The 17,290-nt window shown below is 35.2% G+C and overlaps 1 protein-coding gene across 3 annotated transcripts; it reads left to right on the top strand.

Annotated features, from left to right (window-relative positions):
* The first annotated feature begins 41 nt into the window (after positions 1-41).
* On the top strand, positions 42-16,876 carry LOC121429981 (tyrosine-protein kinase RYK-like). 3 transcript variants are annotated; one of them, XM_041627251.1, is made up of 15 exons: positions 43-236; positions 2,311-2,432; positions 2,742-2,841; positions 3,848-3,982; positions 5,287-5,370; positions 5,923-6,061; positions 6,699-6,805; positions 7,393-7,515; positions 8,263-8,346; positions 9,088-9,251; positions 9,689-9,721; positions 10,224-10,333; positions 11,594-11,753; positions 12,252-12,388; positions 13,902-16,876. In XM_041627251.1, exons 1-15 carry the CDS (start codon positions 116-118, stop codon positions 14,011-14,013), a joined length of 1,731 nt encoding a protein of 576 aa, XP_041483185.1. In that variant the 5' UTR covers positions 43-115; the 3' UTR covers positions 14,014-16,876. The 3 variants fall into 3 exon arrangements, with proteins under 3 accessions (XP_041483186.1, XP_041483185.1, XP_041483184.1); XM_041627252.1 differs by lacking the exon at positions 9,689-9,721 and having other exon boundaries at positions 42-236; positions 6,702-6,805; positions 9,088-9,284; XM_041627250.1 differs by lacking the exon at positions 9,689-9,721 and having other exon boundaries at positions 9,088-9,284.
* The last annotated feature ends 414 nt before the right edge of the window (positions 16,877-17,290 follow it).

Raw genomic sequence — 17,290 nt, 5'->3', positions numbered from 1 at the left:
AACGAGCACAGTCTTCTATCCGAAATCCTTAATGGGTCAAAGGTTAAGGAGTGCTATATTTGGGTCATTGACATTACATTTGCTACTGTGTGTGAAGTCAGAAGAAAAAGACGAAATGGCTACAAGGATAATATATATAATTCTGCTTAAATGTGTTGTTTTATTTTCTTGTGTGTACTGTGTACACGGATATATGAACCTGTTCATCAGTCCAGCCGAAGTTAAAAGATTAGTTGGTGAGTATTTGGAGACGCAAAAAGTCGCGAAGTGAAGATGAGAATGCCTCGGCTCAGCTTCGGCAATTCGACTTCAGAGCCTGTGCAGTGTTGACTGTGTGTGTGATGATATGTGATGAGTGAGTCTGAGCTGTGCCTGTAGTATGTGTGTGTACAAATGCAGTGGGGCAGTGCATAATGTTGTCACTCAGTATTGTTTTGATTCAATCATGTCAGTTTTGTTCATTATTTATTTAGAAGTGTAGCTTAGTAGTATGGCAAGTTCCCCTTAGCCAGGCGGCTTCTAGAGAGTAAAAATCATTTGGTAAGGTTTCTCATACGAAGCCAGGGCCCAGGTCTTCCTTCTCACTCATTCAATGAACAAGGTTATGATATAACCTTGTTCTCAGTTATATCTCCAAATGTGTGGCAAAATAAGGGTGGCAATGTTTGGCTTATTTTCCCTTTTCCTTTTGGGCAAATGCTTTATTTTTTTACACTGACAGTTTTCATTACACCTATTATTCATACAACTTGGCTCTTATTTAAATTTGATTCTTTAAGTCATTTTTTTCTTAATTAAAAATAGAGATCAAAAAATGAAAATTTTCTTGCCATATTACTTTCCACCAATAGAGGGCGTACCAAAAATATGCCCAAAATTCAAGTTTTTGAGCGCTCTGGTGAATACAAAAAATTATTCCCAAGTTACTAATGAAAAATAAATTGCAACTGTATGGAAATTAGTAATTTTGGTCACAAAAGTGATATTTTAATGATTTTTTAAAGTGTGTGCTCTATACAACATTGGCATACCATAGTCCTACCTGTAGATTCCCCACAGGCAGGATGGTAGCAGTGAACAAGTGTTCCTTCTCTAGTTCTCATTGAGATTGACCCACACAATTGACGGAAGCCAAAACCTGAAACTTTCACCCCCGAGATTTCTACTTTCCTTCTAAAAGATCTAGCCCTAAATCATGCACATGGGATAAAACTTCATTTCCGACATTTCTACGCCCTCGTTATTTTTTAACAAGAATTCATCAAAAAAAATGAGAAAAATATTGTGAAAAGACGGAAGAGACTTGCCCGATGTTTACGTCGCCATCTTGTTTCCTATTGTTCTTCGTCAACGTTACAGACGCGTGCGTCGGGTAATGTTGCTCGCTACCATTCACCATTTTCGATTTAGATTGTTTTTTTTTTTGTTTTCAATTTTGTGAGCGAAATTCAATCCTCTCCATGACCGCTCCATCAACGCTCGGGCAGTGTGACCAGGCCTTAACATCAAGTGCTACGGGTGTGATTTCACTTTTACATGTCTGAAATGTCATTTTCAAGCAAATCAAGTGGTGATACTATCTGTCATTTTTCTTTTGTAGACTCGTAGAAGATATCAAAATGCATGTATCTTCTTTCACAATGAATCCATCTTTGAGATGGTACAATACATATATTTCAAGCTGAGAAATGGAGCTCCAAAGCATAAACGAGTTCAAAATAACTTGTTCTTGGAAGCATTGTATCTAAGAATGGCAGATTTTTAGTGACTGAATATTATAGTGACAATGTTTACGGACATGTCCCTCATGTAGACATTGATATTTGCAGTCAAATATCAACTAGATGTCCTAGAAATCGATCTTTCAGAATCAAGAAAGAATGTGGATATTCTTCATTTTTTTGGTACAGTAGTTTCCAAATAAATTAAAATGATAAAAAGGAAAATATAGATAATAAATGGGCATTCCATGGATGTAAAGTTATGATTGCAAAATTTTAAGTAGCAACTTTTGGGGAAGGTTATTTTTTATGTCCCATGCCGAGCTCACTGGGTGGGCTGTCATGTACCCCCACCCCCCTCCCCCCAAAAAGGAATATGCTAATTTCTTTTTTATTTTCCTTGACTTGATTCAAATTCAAAGCCAAGAAAAAAAATTTCTGTGTGTAATTGTAGTATCATATCGAAAGTTGTAGCCTCTTTTTGTAATACATACATATAGGTCATCTCTCGCTACTGAGAGGCCGTAGTCCTTTTATGATTTGAGATACATGTACCTGTGCATTTCATGTTTTATGTTGTCACCTGCAGGTGTTTCAGCAGAGCTGTATTATATCCGAGAAGGGAAGATCAACCGTGCAGCCACAAACTATCCTTTAGCAGTCCCAACAGGAATAAATAAACTATATTACACATGGTACAGTGAGAGGCAGGTGAGTTGATTTTCTTTTTTTTCCCAAGGGGGGGGTGAACTTTTATTGCATTTCATATCAAGTTACAATGATATTCAATCAGTTATTTAGAAAATAATATATAATGCAGTATAACAATTAAGTTTATATCCAGAGAATAAAAGAGCAGGAATGGATAATTCTTGAAATAATTGTATGTTTACTTTTTTCTTCTCATTTTGGACTTAAATTTGTCACTAGGAATAGTACTACAGAATGGATGAGAAGAGATGAAATTGACATGCGTTGTTAATTAGAGTGACCTAATGTATGTTTTTTTTCCCTTTCCAGGTTTATTATTCAATGTCTGTGAAGTCCAAGAATCCAAGGATTTTATATCATCCAAGCTTGAACATCACAAAGGATGGGAAAGTTCCTGTCATAAAAACAGGTAATTTGCAATTATAACCATGTAGCATTATTATTATTAACCATCATTGCAGGGCTGCCAAATTTCTGTTGTCTTGAATTATTTGTTTGTGTAAAAATGTCCCTTTTTTCTACCTGTACACCAATGCTTACTTAGGTGACGGCCTTAGATGCCTCATAGATTGACCTCAGTGCTCCTTTCCTTGATCTTGAAAAATCAAAATGCCCCTGTAATACAGAAACGTTATCTATATGGTGTAAAAGTGGCCTAGCTTTAAAAATATTGACATTTAAGCCCCCTGTACAACTCCCTCTTATAGTGCTTAGATTTTGTACCTGAGAAAAACTCCCTGAATTCTGAATCCAGAATAGCGAATACCGGTAGTTATATTGACACTCTTTGGGTGACATTCTGGTAGCCAGGGTTTTGTTAATCCTGGGTTAACTTAATAGGCCACTCTTTCATGGAGTGCCAGTTCAATTCATTCACCAAATAAAATTATTCTTATCCTGCCACAAACAGTTATCAAAATTTTATTTGAGACATGAAATGGGAATAATTGGAAAGTACATAAAGATATTACAGATTTTAATGAATTCATTGATATGTTATAATTGCCGCAAATATAGAAAAATATATTTTAAAGCCCAGCATTTCACAGAACTGTGGGTTAAAATTCTAGTTTAGACTAGGGTTAAAACTTGGTATACTGAATCAGAATATGGCCCTTCATCTTTACTGCTATACTTGTTATTGTTTTGATATCAAAATATGGTGCAGTTGGACCTATGTGCTATTAATTGAACAGCAGTATTTGTATTTGTTTTACAGAGTATGAAAGAATTATACCAGTAGACAATGTTAGTGCATGCGTTCAATGAATATTGCACAATTTAATTACATTATACGTACAATGAAAAGAAATGTATGTAGCAAGTGCTCTTTTCTTTGGTTTTTGTGATCCAGTTAGAATTATCTAGCCGTTTGTATTCATTTATAAATATATTTTCTTTTCCAAACCACATAGTGTTTGAGATGCAACTAGAATGCACAGGCCATGAAGGAGGCGAAGCAATCATCGAACTTCAAGTCAACCTTACGTTATACTCAGCCAGCAATATCACCACACTCAATACCATTAGAACCAAATTGTGCCAAGGAAGTGAGTATTGTTAGAAAATATTCTCAGCGTTTGGAGGAGTTAGAATTTAAAGCCAGTGATTCAGAGGAGTTAGAATGTAAAGCCAGCGATATAGAGGAGTTATAGTATACATGTAAAGCCAGTGATTCGGAGGAGATTGGTTACATGTTTGTTCTGTTTCCATGGTTACTGTTGTTGGTGCCATGTATAAGTTACTCATGTAGTTGGTATTGGCTTGCATTCTTACTATTGGTAGTTCTTGACCCACTATCTTTATTTACTCCTACCCAATCCCCTCTCTCTCTCCCTTTCTCTCTTTTTCTATCTGTCTTCCTCCATCTCCTTTTTTCTCTCTCTCCTCTGTTCTATTACTGTTCTTCTTTTGAAGTGGTTGTCCTCATCTTCTTCTTTAAGAATAAGCACATAAGATTGTTTATTGATGTTATAAATTTAACCACTTATTTATTCTGTTCCACTAATATTTCACTTACAATTGTAACAAGCAATGAGCTCGAAAAAATAGTTTACATTATCACATAAACTTGAATGGTATGTTTCCCCATATGTTTTTTACTCTGTATAATTTTGGAGTTTTATTGATCAAATGAATATGTTACTACATGTTAAACATTATAAATATAAGAACGGGTTTTGTGTTTATCCCCCCTGAAAATAGATAGGGAATAGCACATAAATAAATAATACTACCTTCGGATTGTTTTTTAATCAACATTCGAAATTATAATGAGGATTCAAGGTTCATCAACAGTTTATTGGTACAAGCAGCAATTTGTATTCACTTGAAATCATTTATATTCGCTTATTAAAGATAAATGCCAGTTGTAGTAACGATCTCAAAATGATATTGAACAGAATCCAATAAAATGACTACCCAAGTGTTTGTATAAAAATATTTGCCAAATGGCTCTGGACGAAAAACTGAGAAATAAGTAAAATAAGCACAGATTTCCATAAAATGTTGCAAAAAATATCAATCCACTGTCCTGCATATATGCTTTTCTGTCTACAGTAAGTGATACATGTAATTGGAATTGTCAGTTTTCAGCCACATGTAAGATTTGATGATTTTAAAAAGATATGTTTGCGCAAATGTACCACATCTAGATGGTGTAGTTCTATAATTTAATATTAATGGCTCATGAAATAATTGTTTGATGCAACTACATTATTTCACCTTTAATGGCTGGTACATGTATCCATCAGAATAAAACTAGAAATGATTAGCAATATTCTGTATGTATTAAACAATCATCATTTGAGATATGACTGTGAAATAATGAAGTCTTTCATTTTCACCTGATCAGTTCCAGGAAGTGTTCCAATTCGACCCAGAGATCCCATTGAGAGAGAGGATCACAGACCAATGACTAACAACTCACATTTAGTCAGTAAGTATTAGTGCTATAGTCAAAATTTAACTCAAACGAGGCAGACAGTCTAAAGTCATAGCCATTTTCATGCCTCAACCTACTGGAGATGGTTTCCAGAAGCATAATGTTTTCAATTTGTGTGGTGTATGTTATTATAACCATCATCATCACTGTTATTATCATCATCATCATCACCATAATCTTCAACATCATCATCACTGTTATTAACATCATGGTCATCATTTTTTTGATCGTTATTATTGTTATTTATCATTATTATTACAATTTTTGTTATTGTTGCTATTATTTTGGTTTCAATCATTATCATCATCAATACCATTGTCAACATCAACATCATCATCATCACTGTTATCATTATGCCCATCATTTTTTGTATCTTTATTATCATTATTTATCACTATTGTTATTATTAAATTGTTGTTATTGTTGCTATTAGTTTGGTTTTCATCATCATTAACATTATGAACAACATCATCATCATCACCTTGGTCATTATCATCAAATGCAAGATATCACATTGACAGTTATCAATTAATATTGTTTTCACAGCCGAGTCAAAGGTGAAAGCTGTCACATCTACCAGTGTGTTCTACATAGCAGTAGGAGTGGTGTGCGGTATCATCATGCTGTTTGTGTTGGTGGTAGCACTCATCCACGTCAAAACAATGAGATCATCTGATCCAGCAAGGTTAGTCAAGTAGTAGAAGTAGTAGAAGTACTAGTAGCAGCAGCAGTAGTATATGTAATAGTAGCAGCAGCAGCAGCAGTAGTAGTAGTAGTAGTAGTAGTAGTAGTAGTAGTAGTAGTAGTAGTAGTAGTAGTAGTAGTAGTAGTAGTAGTAGTAGTAGTAGCAGCAGCAGCAGCAGCAGCAGCAGCAGCAGCAGCAGCAGCAGCAGCAGCAGCAGCAGCAGCAGTAGTAATAGTAGTAGTAGCAGCAGCAGCAGCAGCAGTAAAAGTAGCAGTAGTAGTAGTAGTAGTAGTAGTAGTAGTAGTAGTAGTAGTAGTAGCAGCAGCAGCAGTAGTAGTAGTAGTAGTAGTAGTAGTAGTAGTAGTAGTAGTAGTAGTAGTAGTAGTAGTAGTAGTAGTAGTAGTAGTAGTAGTAGTAGTAGTAGTAGTAGTAGTAGTAGTAGTAGTAGCAGTAGTAGTAGTAGTAGTAGTAGCAGCAGCAGCAGTAGTAGCAGTAGCAACTTGATTTAAGGGCAGATCTAGTCACACTGAAACTATCCCAAGGAGTTTTACATGTAGTAGATTGTAATTATTGCTGCATACAGGATGCAGCAATGCTTGATTTTGATATTGTTCTTTGTTTTTTAATGTCATAACAGTAGTGACGCGAGTAGTACTGGATTGATCAACGGAGGCAGGCAACCGGAGCACCCCAATTTCCCCAAGATACAGGAGCCAAAGGTCAACGGACTTTCCAATGGAAATGGTAAGTTCAAAACATCCATTCCGAATCTGGTCAGTGTCAATTTCAATCGATCATGACGTGGCAAATTTTTTGTTCTTTGCTTGCCCTAAATTGCCTTACATTGGAAGTAGCGTACTAGAGTTTGCCAAATTTTCATAATCAATTACTGTTTCAATCATTCTAAATGCTTTCAATAATTTAGCCAAAATTGTGTTGTTGCAGCCAGCAATTTTCATGAAGAGACTTAACATCAAAGTTAATTGTTAACATATCATCAAAGCTCTTCTTGTATGCTTAATACACAAACTAAACCTTTGAAACTATGAAATACATGCAGAAAAGCTAGAACACTGGAGATCTCGAAGACAGATCTATACGCACGGCACTAGGGGAACATGTATGTATAGCTTTGGAAAGGACATGTAACCTATGACATGTTTCGTAGAATAATATTCTGTAGAAATGTTCCATTCATCTATATTCTGAGCTGCTCATTGCTTGATGGAAATCTCCTGACTCGGCTTTTCTTGCTGAGAGTTTGACCGTATTTTGTCCCCTATAACTTACCTTCTGCGATCAACAAGTTGATTTGTAATTGATCTTTGTAGGTTACAACTCACTTCAATATCAGATCTGTCCTTCAGTAGCAGAAGCAGAAGACTTGAGATTGAAATTAGCTCCGTATGCCATTGAGAGAAGTAGAATCACTCTTGGTGAAGTTTTGCAAGAAGGTACGTAAATGTACACTTATCTCCATATGTATATCAGTTTCATTATTTTCAATTTTGGTTTGTCATGATGGTGATGCATGTCAAATTTCATACATGTGTCCCCAACATGATAAACAACCTTCCTACATGTATGTGTATTAATGTTTCTTATGATGTAGAATTCGTGTAAATTGAGCTTTTTTATTTGATGTTGATGTATTTTATGTAAATGTTTGTATTAAGGGTTATGCGATTCTGCTTTTCACCTGCTATATATACCTTTGTTGCAATAAACCGTTTTAAATAAAAATAGAATGAAAATATCGTATGTGAATGCCCACCTCAAAGCTCACAATAATTCATCAAAAGTAACATGAAATTATGACTGTTTTTGTACAAATTAAACGGTAATCCTAACCCAAGGCGATGAAGGCGATTTCATTGAATAGCCATCTGAACTGGGTTGCCTCCCCTTTTTTAAGGTTGGAATATATTGTCATACATGTCTTGTATGTCCTTGAGGATAGCATACTATGCATGTATTCCTTTTCACATAATATCAATTCATTGACATTGCAAGTTGGAGGTTTGTTCAAGCATGAGATCTGAATATTGTGCCAAATCTGAAAATCTGTTGTAACCATCAGCAGTTGGCAAAATTGGTGTTAAGGAAGTTTCAAATTGTACATAACTGGAATTAACTTGATTCAATTAAATTGAGATCTATTGAGACATTGATAGTTGGTACCTGCTAATGATTCGTTTTAGGGACATTCGGTCGCGTTCACCAGGGTGTCTTAATCAGTCCAGCAGGAGACTCAGAAAAGGATGTTTTCATCAAGACAGTAACAGGTGAGTGTTATCTATATAAATAATGTTCAGTTTGGACGAGAAAAAAAACAGTATGGCAAGTTTGAAGCAATATTAAATACTCTTAGCGTTTACTCATTTGTAAGAGGCGTGACATGTATATCGTGCTAAAGACTTATTGTATATTGAACAAACATGTATTGAAGAACGTACTATTTTTTTGTTACCCCGGTCATTTGTTATTAGTCAGATTAACCCGCTACAAAGTAGATCTAATACTTAACATGTATATTGTTAACCAATGAGTGATAATTTAAATAAATCTATGCATAAAGAAATACATGAGGAAAGTATGAATGAGATAATAGTCAGTGTCGATCATTTCTTTCTATTTATAATAATAATTGTAAATTTCTATTGCGCAATTCCTATTTGGATATACTCAACTGCGCATTACAATACATAACAGATAAGCAGAAAAACAATTATTAACAGGATACGCAAACATTTTAAAAGTAAAATTAAGTTCGCTAAATTAATCGAAGAAAATAAGTAAAGATTAATTATTTCTACAAAATACATAACCAAAAACATGAAAAAGTGACTTCTTTATTAAAAACGCTCTTGAAAGAAGTGGGATTTCAGTTTGGTTTTAACTACTAAAATGATACTCAACCTGAATTTGCTTGTAGATTAAAAATTCTGTACTCAAAACATCTGATGAGGATACCCTTTGATTTGATATTGAAGTTTCGGATATTGGATTTTCCTCGTTATCACTAGATGATTCGTCAGAGGAACAGCGCCACCTGTTGGTGAAAGAGAGCTGTCTCCTGCAGGGTCTAAGTCATAAGAACATCTTACCGCTGCTTCATGTGTGTTTCTCCGATCCTCCCTTCATCCTGGAGTCGTTTATGAAGCTTGGAAACCTGAAGCAGTTTCTCAAGGATGGACGTATCGGCCCAGGAGACAAACACCAGGTAACATTTCTCAAGGTTTAGTCCAACCTTTAATCAGTCCTATAATCAAACCCTCCTTTCATCTTGGTATCCTATAATATGTTTGAAGCTTGGAAACCAGAAGCAGTTTCTCAAGATTGGACGTATCAGCGCTGGAGACAAACACCAGGTAATATTTCTCAAGGTTTACTCTAATCCTTAATCAGTCCTATAATCAAACCCTCCTTTCATCCTGGTGTCCTATATGAAACTTGGAAACCTGAAGCAGTTTCTCAAGGATGGACGTATCGGCCCAGGAGACAAACACCAGGTAATATTTCTCAAGGTCTAGTCCAACCTTTAATCGATCCTATAATCAAACCCTCCTTCCATCTTGGTGTCCTATAATATGTTTGAAGCTTGGAAACCTGAAGCAGTTTCTCAAGGATGGACGTATCGGCCCAGGAGACAAACACCAGGTATTATTTCTCAAGGTTTAGTCCTTTAATCGATCCTATATTTAAATCGTACTTACATCTTGGTGTCCTATAATATGTTTGAAGCTTGGAAACCTGAAGCAGGTTCTCAAGGATGGACATATCGGCCCAGGAGACAAGCACCAGTTAACACCTTTCAAAGGGGATGTTCACCCTACTGTTTGTTTTTATAAGAGCATAAAACCCAAACATACGCCAAATGATAAACAAGTTCTTGATTTTCAAACTATTGATTGTAGGATGTTGCATGCCAGCAGCTCCCCCATATGTCATGTGATATTAATTCCATAAATGTGATTTTCTCAAGAATTTAAAGAAAAATTGTTTTACATTGGTATGCAAAATGATTTCATTCATTCTTAGATATGGAAAAAAGATACTATGTCTTTGTGTATACAAATACTTGAATGGTCACTTTATTGGATTCTGTTCTACATGTTATTTTGAGATCGTTAACAAAAATTACTTTCATGTTTAATTACAGGCAATATCAACTCGGGATCTAGTTCACCTTGCCATTCAGATCACACATGGTATGATGTACCTGGGTAAAAAGAGACTCGTTCATAAAGACCTCGCTACTAGGAATTGTGTGTAAGTAAACCTTATTATGTCATTGAAGGCTTTCTATTGCTTTTAGCAAAGACTGCAGTATGTAAAGCAGTCATACATTTTTTTAAGAGACCTAACGCTGTTTTAACTTAAATAATAATTGATGGAGGAGGTTGTTGCCTGGCTGATTTAAAGGTATAAGGATTTAAGGGTACCGGTTCATCAGTTTCTGTTCCTGTTCGTCAGGCAGGAGGGTGTTATTGACAATGCATTAGCATCACAGTGAATACCTTGGTCACATTTGCTCTACGGTGGCCATACGGCAAGTAAAAAAACAGTTGTTTTATTCATTTTCATACAAACTACCTATATGTAGCTGGTACAAAAAAAAATGAAAACAATCGTTTTCGACTCGACGTAAGGCCGCCGTAGAACAAATGTGACCAAGGTATAACTAAGCATTATATCCTACATGAATTCAAGTGATTGGTTCAAATAGCATCATGGGACTAAACATAATCCAGCTATGCGGTGAACACAAAATGCCCTAGAGCAAAACAGCGCTATGCTGTAATGTCGGTGATAGTGCACTATTCTATTGCTGATGTAACACATCATACAATCACCTAGGCACATCAGAAAGCAAGATGTTTTCACCGAGCAAGTCTCTTGATGCAACAGCGCAGACACTTATCAGATTCCACTGAACGAAGGAGAGATTAGTACACGCATGGAGTAGAAAGCTCAGCAGTAGATTTAAAGTTTGGTCTAGACAGGGGATTAATCAACTAGTACTAAATAATCAAGATCTTTGATCATTCTAACTCATTTGAATTAGGATATTAATCAAACATACCAGGTGATAGTTTCATAAAGCTGCTCGTAAAGTTACCAACAACTTTACGCACGACTGGAATATGTTCTTAGGTCATAAATCAATTACATAGGGATATCACATAGGACAAGAAAGGCTCACCAGTCGTGCACAAGTCATTCGTATCTTATGAATAGCTTTGTTAAACACCCACCTGGCATTCATTGTGAAAATGTAGAGAGGATATTTCATTCTTTGTTGAACTGGCAAAAAATTTGCCATTCCAACCGTGGATGAATAATTCCCTCTATACTTTTTAAAATCCTTGGTGTAGTTGTATAATATTTCATATCGATTTGTAAAATCTAAACTTCATTTTGGTTAAGATATCTCTTCTTTTTATCATAGTAGGGTATTATGGTTTGGGGTCAACAATGGGCTATTGGTTGATTTTATTTGTTTTTCTTTTTTTTTTCCTTCTATTCTAGAATTGATGAGGATTATAACTTGAAGATCACGGACAATGCTTTGGCAAGAGATCTCTTTCCGAGTGACTATCATTGTTTGGGAGATAATGAGAACAGGCCCGTTAAGTGGATGGCTGTAGAATCTCTAGTTCATAAGAACTTTTCACATGCTAGTGATGTGGTAAGTAGTAAAGAGATCTTGATAATGAATAGAACTACCATAAACTTGAGTTATTCAACTTTTACCAACAAAAAAAAAGTCATTATAGCTGACGTGAAATAATTCCTCTTAGCAGAAATGAATAAAAAATTCTGGGTGATCAACTTTCCACCTTTTTTGTGGTTCTGTGCATTGTAGTTGATGCAGGGACATGCAAGGTCAGATTTTCAGTAGATATTGACCGGGCCACAAAAATGCTGGGTTACCGGTTGTAACACCTTTTTCCTGAAGAAGTATGCATATTATTTATGACACAAAGAAAGGTCATTGTAGGTCCCTCATATAGGGGGTGGGGTCGGACGTTCATACTTTGATAATGATTATAATGATGAATTGATTGAGCAAAGGAACTATTGTATTATAATTCGCTTAATAGAATTGCCATATAAAATTCTTCCTCTCATCTTTTTCCATTATATCTCCCTCCTTTTCCTTTACCTATCTCTCCTCTCCTGACAGTGGTCATTTGGAGTGACCCTTTGGGAGCTGGTCACCTTGGGTCAGACGCCGTACATGGACCTTGACCCCTTTGAGATGGCCACTTTCTTGAAGAGCGGTTACCGCATGCCTCAGCCACCAAGCTGTCCTGATGAACTGTGAGTATGAACACAGCCATTCAGTAGTAAATATATATTGCCTTCCTAGGCATGTGATATTATGTATTATCACCCGTATCAGACATCTGAGCTGGTCATTTACAAAACCGTATTGCCCTACATTTTCTTAATATCGGGAAGGGTATATAGGTATATTGTTTGTATTTTCCTCGGTCTCAATGTGCGCATTTACTTTGCATGCAGAGACGACGCAAAATATACCTTTGTATTTTCCCTGGTCTCACATCCGGGCATTTGTGGATGCGTATAAAGAGATACGCTTCATAAGGATCCGCGCACCAACAATATACGTCATAATAAAGACAACGCTGGATCCGAGAGCTTGCAAGTACGTCATAATGGTAAAGTGCAGAGCCTAGACCGATATTAACATGACACAATGGAACTCTATTTTTAAAAGAAATATCCCCATTATCATGATTTTTGCTCTAGATATCTGATTTGGATGATAATAAAAATATTGACTGGCTCTTCTTTCGGGGAACATCAAATATATTGCCCTTAAAAGACCCATATTGCCCTCGTCTAAAGACTCGGGCCAATATGATTCTTTTGCTGGCAATATATTTGATGTTCCCCTCAAGGCCAGTCAATATTATATAAATATATCATGATTCTCTAGGATTTGGCCAAAAATACACCATAGCAACATTAATAGTATCCTTCTCCTGAGGGTCAATGGCCCAAGAGAGAATGCTACTAATGGAGTTTTAGCTTGTGCCCAGAGTGAGTTGTTGTATACCCTCCTTCCTATCAGCTATCAGAAAAAATGCCATAATATATAGAAATATTTTGAATATGTTGGTACTTAGCTTTGCAGGAAGAAAGGCACACCCTTTGAGTAGAGTGAGTAGAAGTGCACCCCCCCCCCTTATCTTGCTTCATATTTCTCATTTCACATATTTTGTTAAATTTGTTACAAATCAGTCTGTGGAGTTTATGTTTGAAAACTAGTGATTTTGCTCTTGACGAAAGTATTGACAAATGAACTGACTCTAGTATTGTTCACCAGTGAGAAAATCAATAAGAGGATGTCAAATGGTCCTCCTCCTCTGATGGTTAAAATCATTGATAATTGTCAAAGCTTCCAAACAATAGACAGACTGTCGCAGAGACTAGAGGTCTTACTCATTGGCCCATATTCTGAAGTCAGGTTTAACTTAGACCATGGTCTAACTCTGTGTGCTAATGTTACGGGAAGCCAAACGTTTCAAAATTTTGTTTACAGTGATTGCTTCTCATGTTTACTGTGGTCTTTACTGATTCTTTAATGGTGAAGGCAACTGTCATACTTATCCTTCCCAGGCAGTTAATAATGTTTTGGGAGTCAAATGAGCTGATGCATTGAACCTCTACTGTTAGAGGCTTTTGTAACAACTGCAACTTTAAACCAGGGTTTGATTTAAACCTGAGTTCAGAATACTGGCCATTGTATAAAGGTTTAATCTCACCAATGAAATATCATCCTCATTTTTGTTCCTTTCCTTTGTAGCTTCAATCTGATGGCCTGTTGCTGGGCTCTCATGCCTCAGGACAGACCAAAGTTCAGTCAGCTGTGCGCTGCCCTTACAGACTTCCATCGCACCCTCGGCATCTACATCTAAGCATCCCAGCTGCCTCTCGTCGGAACTCTGAAGCATTGTTCAGACGTGGCACTATCAACGCAACAATCCTGGTACATGTATACAAAGCGTTTGATCTGTGAGTATTCCAACAAATTTGCGGAGACAAGGGAACAACTCTTCTTGCCTGGGTTTTATCATTGTGGACCAATCATCTTAGGAAGTTGCAACGCACAAGGTGTGCAAAGCCATTCATCCGTGAAATGACCAAAACAAAGTTGCAGATTAAAGAAGCATTTTCTTCTTAACTGGCTATTTGAATTGTGCATCAATTTTAAGAAAGTTTGTGCCAACTTGAGAGTTTGTAAAGACATGTGGCCTATTGGCTGTTTAAACCTTGTTTCTAAAAATTTAGATAGAAGAGAGCTAAAAAAAAAGCTTGATTGTAGAGTTGTGACCTTAGTATGTCACCCCTTTTTTCCAGAAAAAAATCTCTGGAGATATTAAGAGACTGTTTTCAGACATTGTGAGGTTACCGCCTTTGTCATAATTCTAAATTGCAGATTTTTCTGACCTGTTCTCAAAGTGTTTGAATTTCAAGATGCAAGGTTTCAACAGCACACAGGATGATGTCTGAATGCACTAATGTTTTATTCGTACATTACAAAGGATTGCCGTGCAGTGTCTGAACAGAGCATTATAGAATGTAGATCCTAAGGTGGATCCCTTCCAGTAACTTCTATGTGTGCAGAGCTTCTAGTGATGCTTGTAAAATGAGAGTAGTGTATGCAAATGGTCTGTTGTTCCGTGCGCAGTAGACAAGATAGCATTTGACCGCTTCAAGTATTTCTCTGCTGTCATTAACATGTTGTAGAAAGAGAGACATTCATGTATAGCTATGTGTAGACCAAAGTCTGATCATCTATTTGTATTCAGCGACAACTCTTTGTATTTTCATGTTATAACTACAACAATATAAATGCAAACGGTATTGAGTCACAGAATGTCTTGATAATTGCTATTAACTGCAACATAGACTATCGTTTTCATTATTGTGTGGATAGAATAGAAAGACAACTTTACAATGTACTTGCTTCTATTGCTTATTGCATGTTTTTATCCGTCTTCAATTCCTATTGCCCTTTCGAATTCATTCACAAAACATACTTGATGATAATGAAATGTGATTTTTTTTATATATATAAAGGGTAGAGATTATTCATCTTAATAATTTGTCATGAATGGGAATATTTGATTTAACAAATCATTTATGCTTGTATTCAAATTAAATGTTGATTTTAAAAATGTTAATGATATGTGTAAAGCCAAATGGGAAATTCATGCTAACTATCATATTTTACTAGAAAAATGTCAGTACTGTTTTTTTTTTCATACAATACTTGCCCTTGCCCTACAGTATAATGTATTTTCAAAACTCTAAATTTTTCTAAATTTCATTATTCTCAGGATTGTTTGTTTATACGTTTAAGATTTTAAAGTCAAATCTAAAAGTTAAAATCATGGCCTGGTGAATATATTTTTTCATTTAAGGTTAGTTGAAATTATCTGTGCTTTTTGACGTCATTTCTCCCTCTATGCATTTTATATTCTTAATCTAAATAGTCCACAACGGTTTTAGAAAAGGACCGTGTGGATATTTGTTTGTTACAAAGGGAATGTCTGTCTTTCCTTCACTGTGCAGTTAATTTGTTTGTAAATATTGTGATAATTCTTTTGGTGCTTTAATTTCCTTATGTTTTATTTTTTTGCTATTATTGTAATGTGTTTCCACTGACCTTGCTTTATATATGCAGTAAATGCATGTACATGTATAATATTGTAGTACTACTTGTACATGAAATACTATTTTGTAGAATTGGATTGTTAGATAATTCATTATGACTGACATTATTAACCCTTTACCAAAAACTTTAGAATACTTAAAAAAAAACTGAAGCAAATTAACACAGTATGAATCAATATTAAACAGGGTAGAGTACTTATTTCTTTGTGATAGAAAAACTTGGATTATTTGTCATCATGACACCTGTAAATAATGCTGATTTTGTAATACTAAAGTGTTTTCTTATTATGATAAAAAAAAGCAGTCATTGTAGAAGTGTTATACAAGCACATGTACATCTGTAAATCTCAATGGTAATAATGCGCAAAGTTTTTATAGTACTGTTGTCTGTTGGTAGTATAATACAAATAGATATATAAACAGGTTGAGGACTTTTTTGTGATACATACAAATCATTGCCAAGTGAATTCAAAGTTGTAGGAGTACAAAAAGTAATAAACATATCACAATTTATAAGTACATGCAGTACCTCTCTGCAAAGCATCGGGTGCGACCATGAAGAAAATGCTATCATTTTTTTCAAATATAATGTGAATGATATTGGACATTTATGGGTATGATATTTATAAAATACTGATTTAAAGAACTGATTTATAGATGGCGCTTCATGCAACGCTTGTGCATATCCCATAGGAGGAGCAATGATAGCATCAAAGTAAATTCGCACAATTTTAAGGAAACCTCACTCACGTCTGTGTGTGCATTGCCTCTTCACTGTATGTAGATTCAGTCATGAATGATTATGCAAAGTGCGTATTGAAATAACTCAAACTTGTTTAGTTTCTCATTTTGACGAGTTCTCTTTATGAAAATATTGATAGATTTCTTCCATTATTACCGGTAATACAAATAATGAGGATAACATTTATCAGTGGTATGCGTGATTGGCAGAAAAAAACTCTTTCATAGAGAAGGTTTATTATTTCATTCATAAAATACATTCATATATCAATTCATTAAAAAATGCATATTAAACAGTAAAAATACTTTGCTATGTTTCATGTATTCAGGTGGGTTACTAAACTCCATTAATTTCCGAGGCTTAATTCTTTAAAAATGGTATTAAAAATCAATGCATGTATAAATGAACAAAACAAGGTCATAGATGTAGGGTATATATGCGTGTAGTGAATATGAATAGAGTTTTATCAAGCATAGAATTTACTTTAGTTTGAAAATGTTTGTGTACAAAATTCTATGCTCTATATAGTACTACAATAATGCTACTAGCACAATATATGTATGTAAAAACGTAACCTATTTGCATTGGTATGATGTAAAACATGTAATATATTTTTGCTTTGTATAATGCAATTATTTATTTGTGTACAGGCTTTCTACGAGTGTATGATATCATTGGCTATAGGAAAATTATTAGCTTGTCTTGATCAGTATTTAGAGTTGTTATACATTAGAAGATATTTATTTGTGTTTTGAGAATGGAAAATTAAGAAG

This window comes from Lytechinus variegatus, chromosome 16 (genome assembly GCF_018143015.1).
Source record: "Lytechinus variegatus isolate NC3 chromosome 16, Lvar_3.0, whole genome shotgun sequence".
Lineage (NCBI taxonomy): Eukaryota > Metazoa > Echinodermata > Echinoidea > Temnopleuroida > Toxopneustidae > Lytechinus > Lytechinus variegatus.
The sequence above is the reverse complement of the archived record's forward strand: the minus strand, read 5'-3'. Positions and strand labels throughout refer to the sequence as shown.

Bases quoted from the DNA above. Each gene is read 5' to 3' on its own strand.
- LOC121429981 (XM_041627251.1), top strand. From the start codon at position 116: ATGGCTACAAGGATAATATATATAATTCTGCTTAAATGTGTTGTTTTA. The intron at 6,806-7,392 runs GTAAGTTCAAAA...TGATCTTTGTAG, and splicing joins CGGACTTTCCAATGGAAATG to GTTACAACTCACTTCAATAT. The intron at 10,334-11,593 runs GTAAGTAAACCT...CTTCTATTCTAG, and splicing joins CTCGCTACTAGGAATTGTGT to AATTGATGAGGATTATAACT.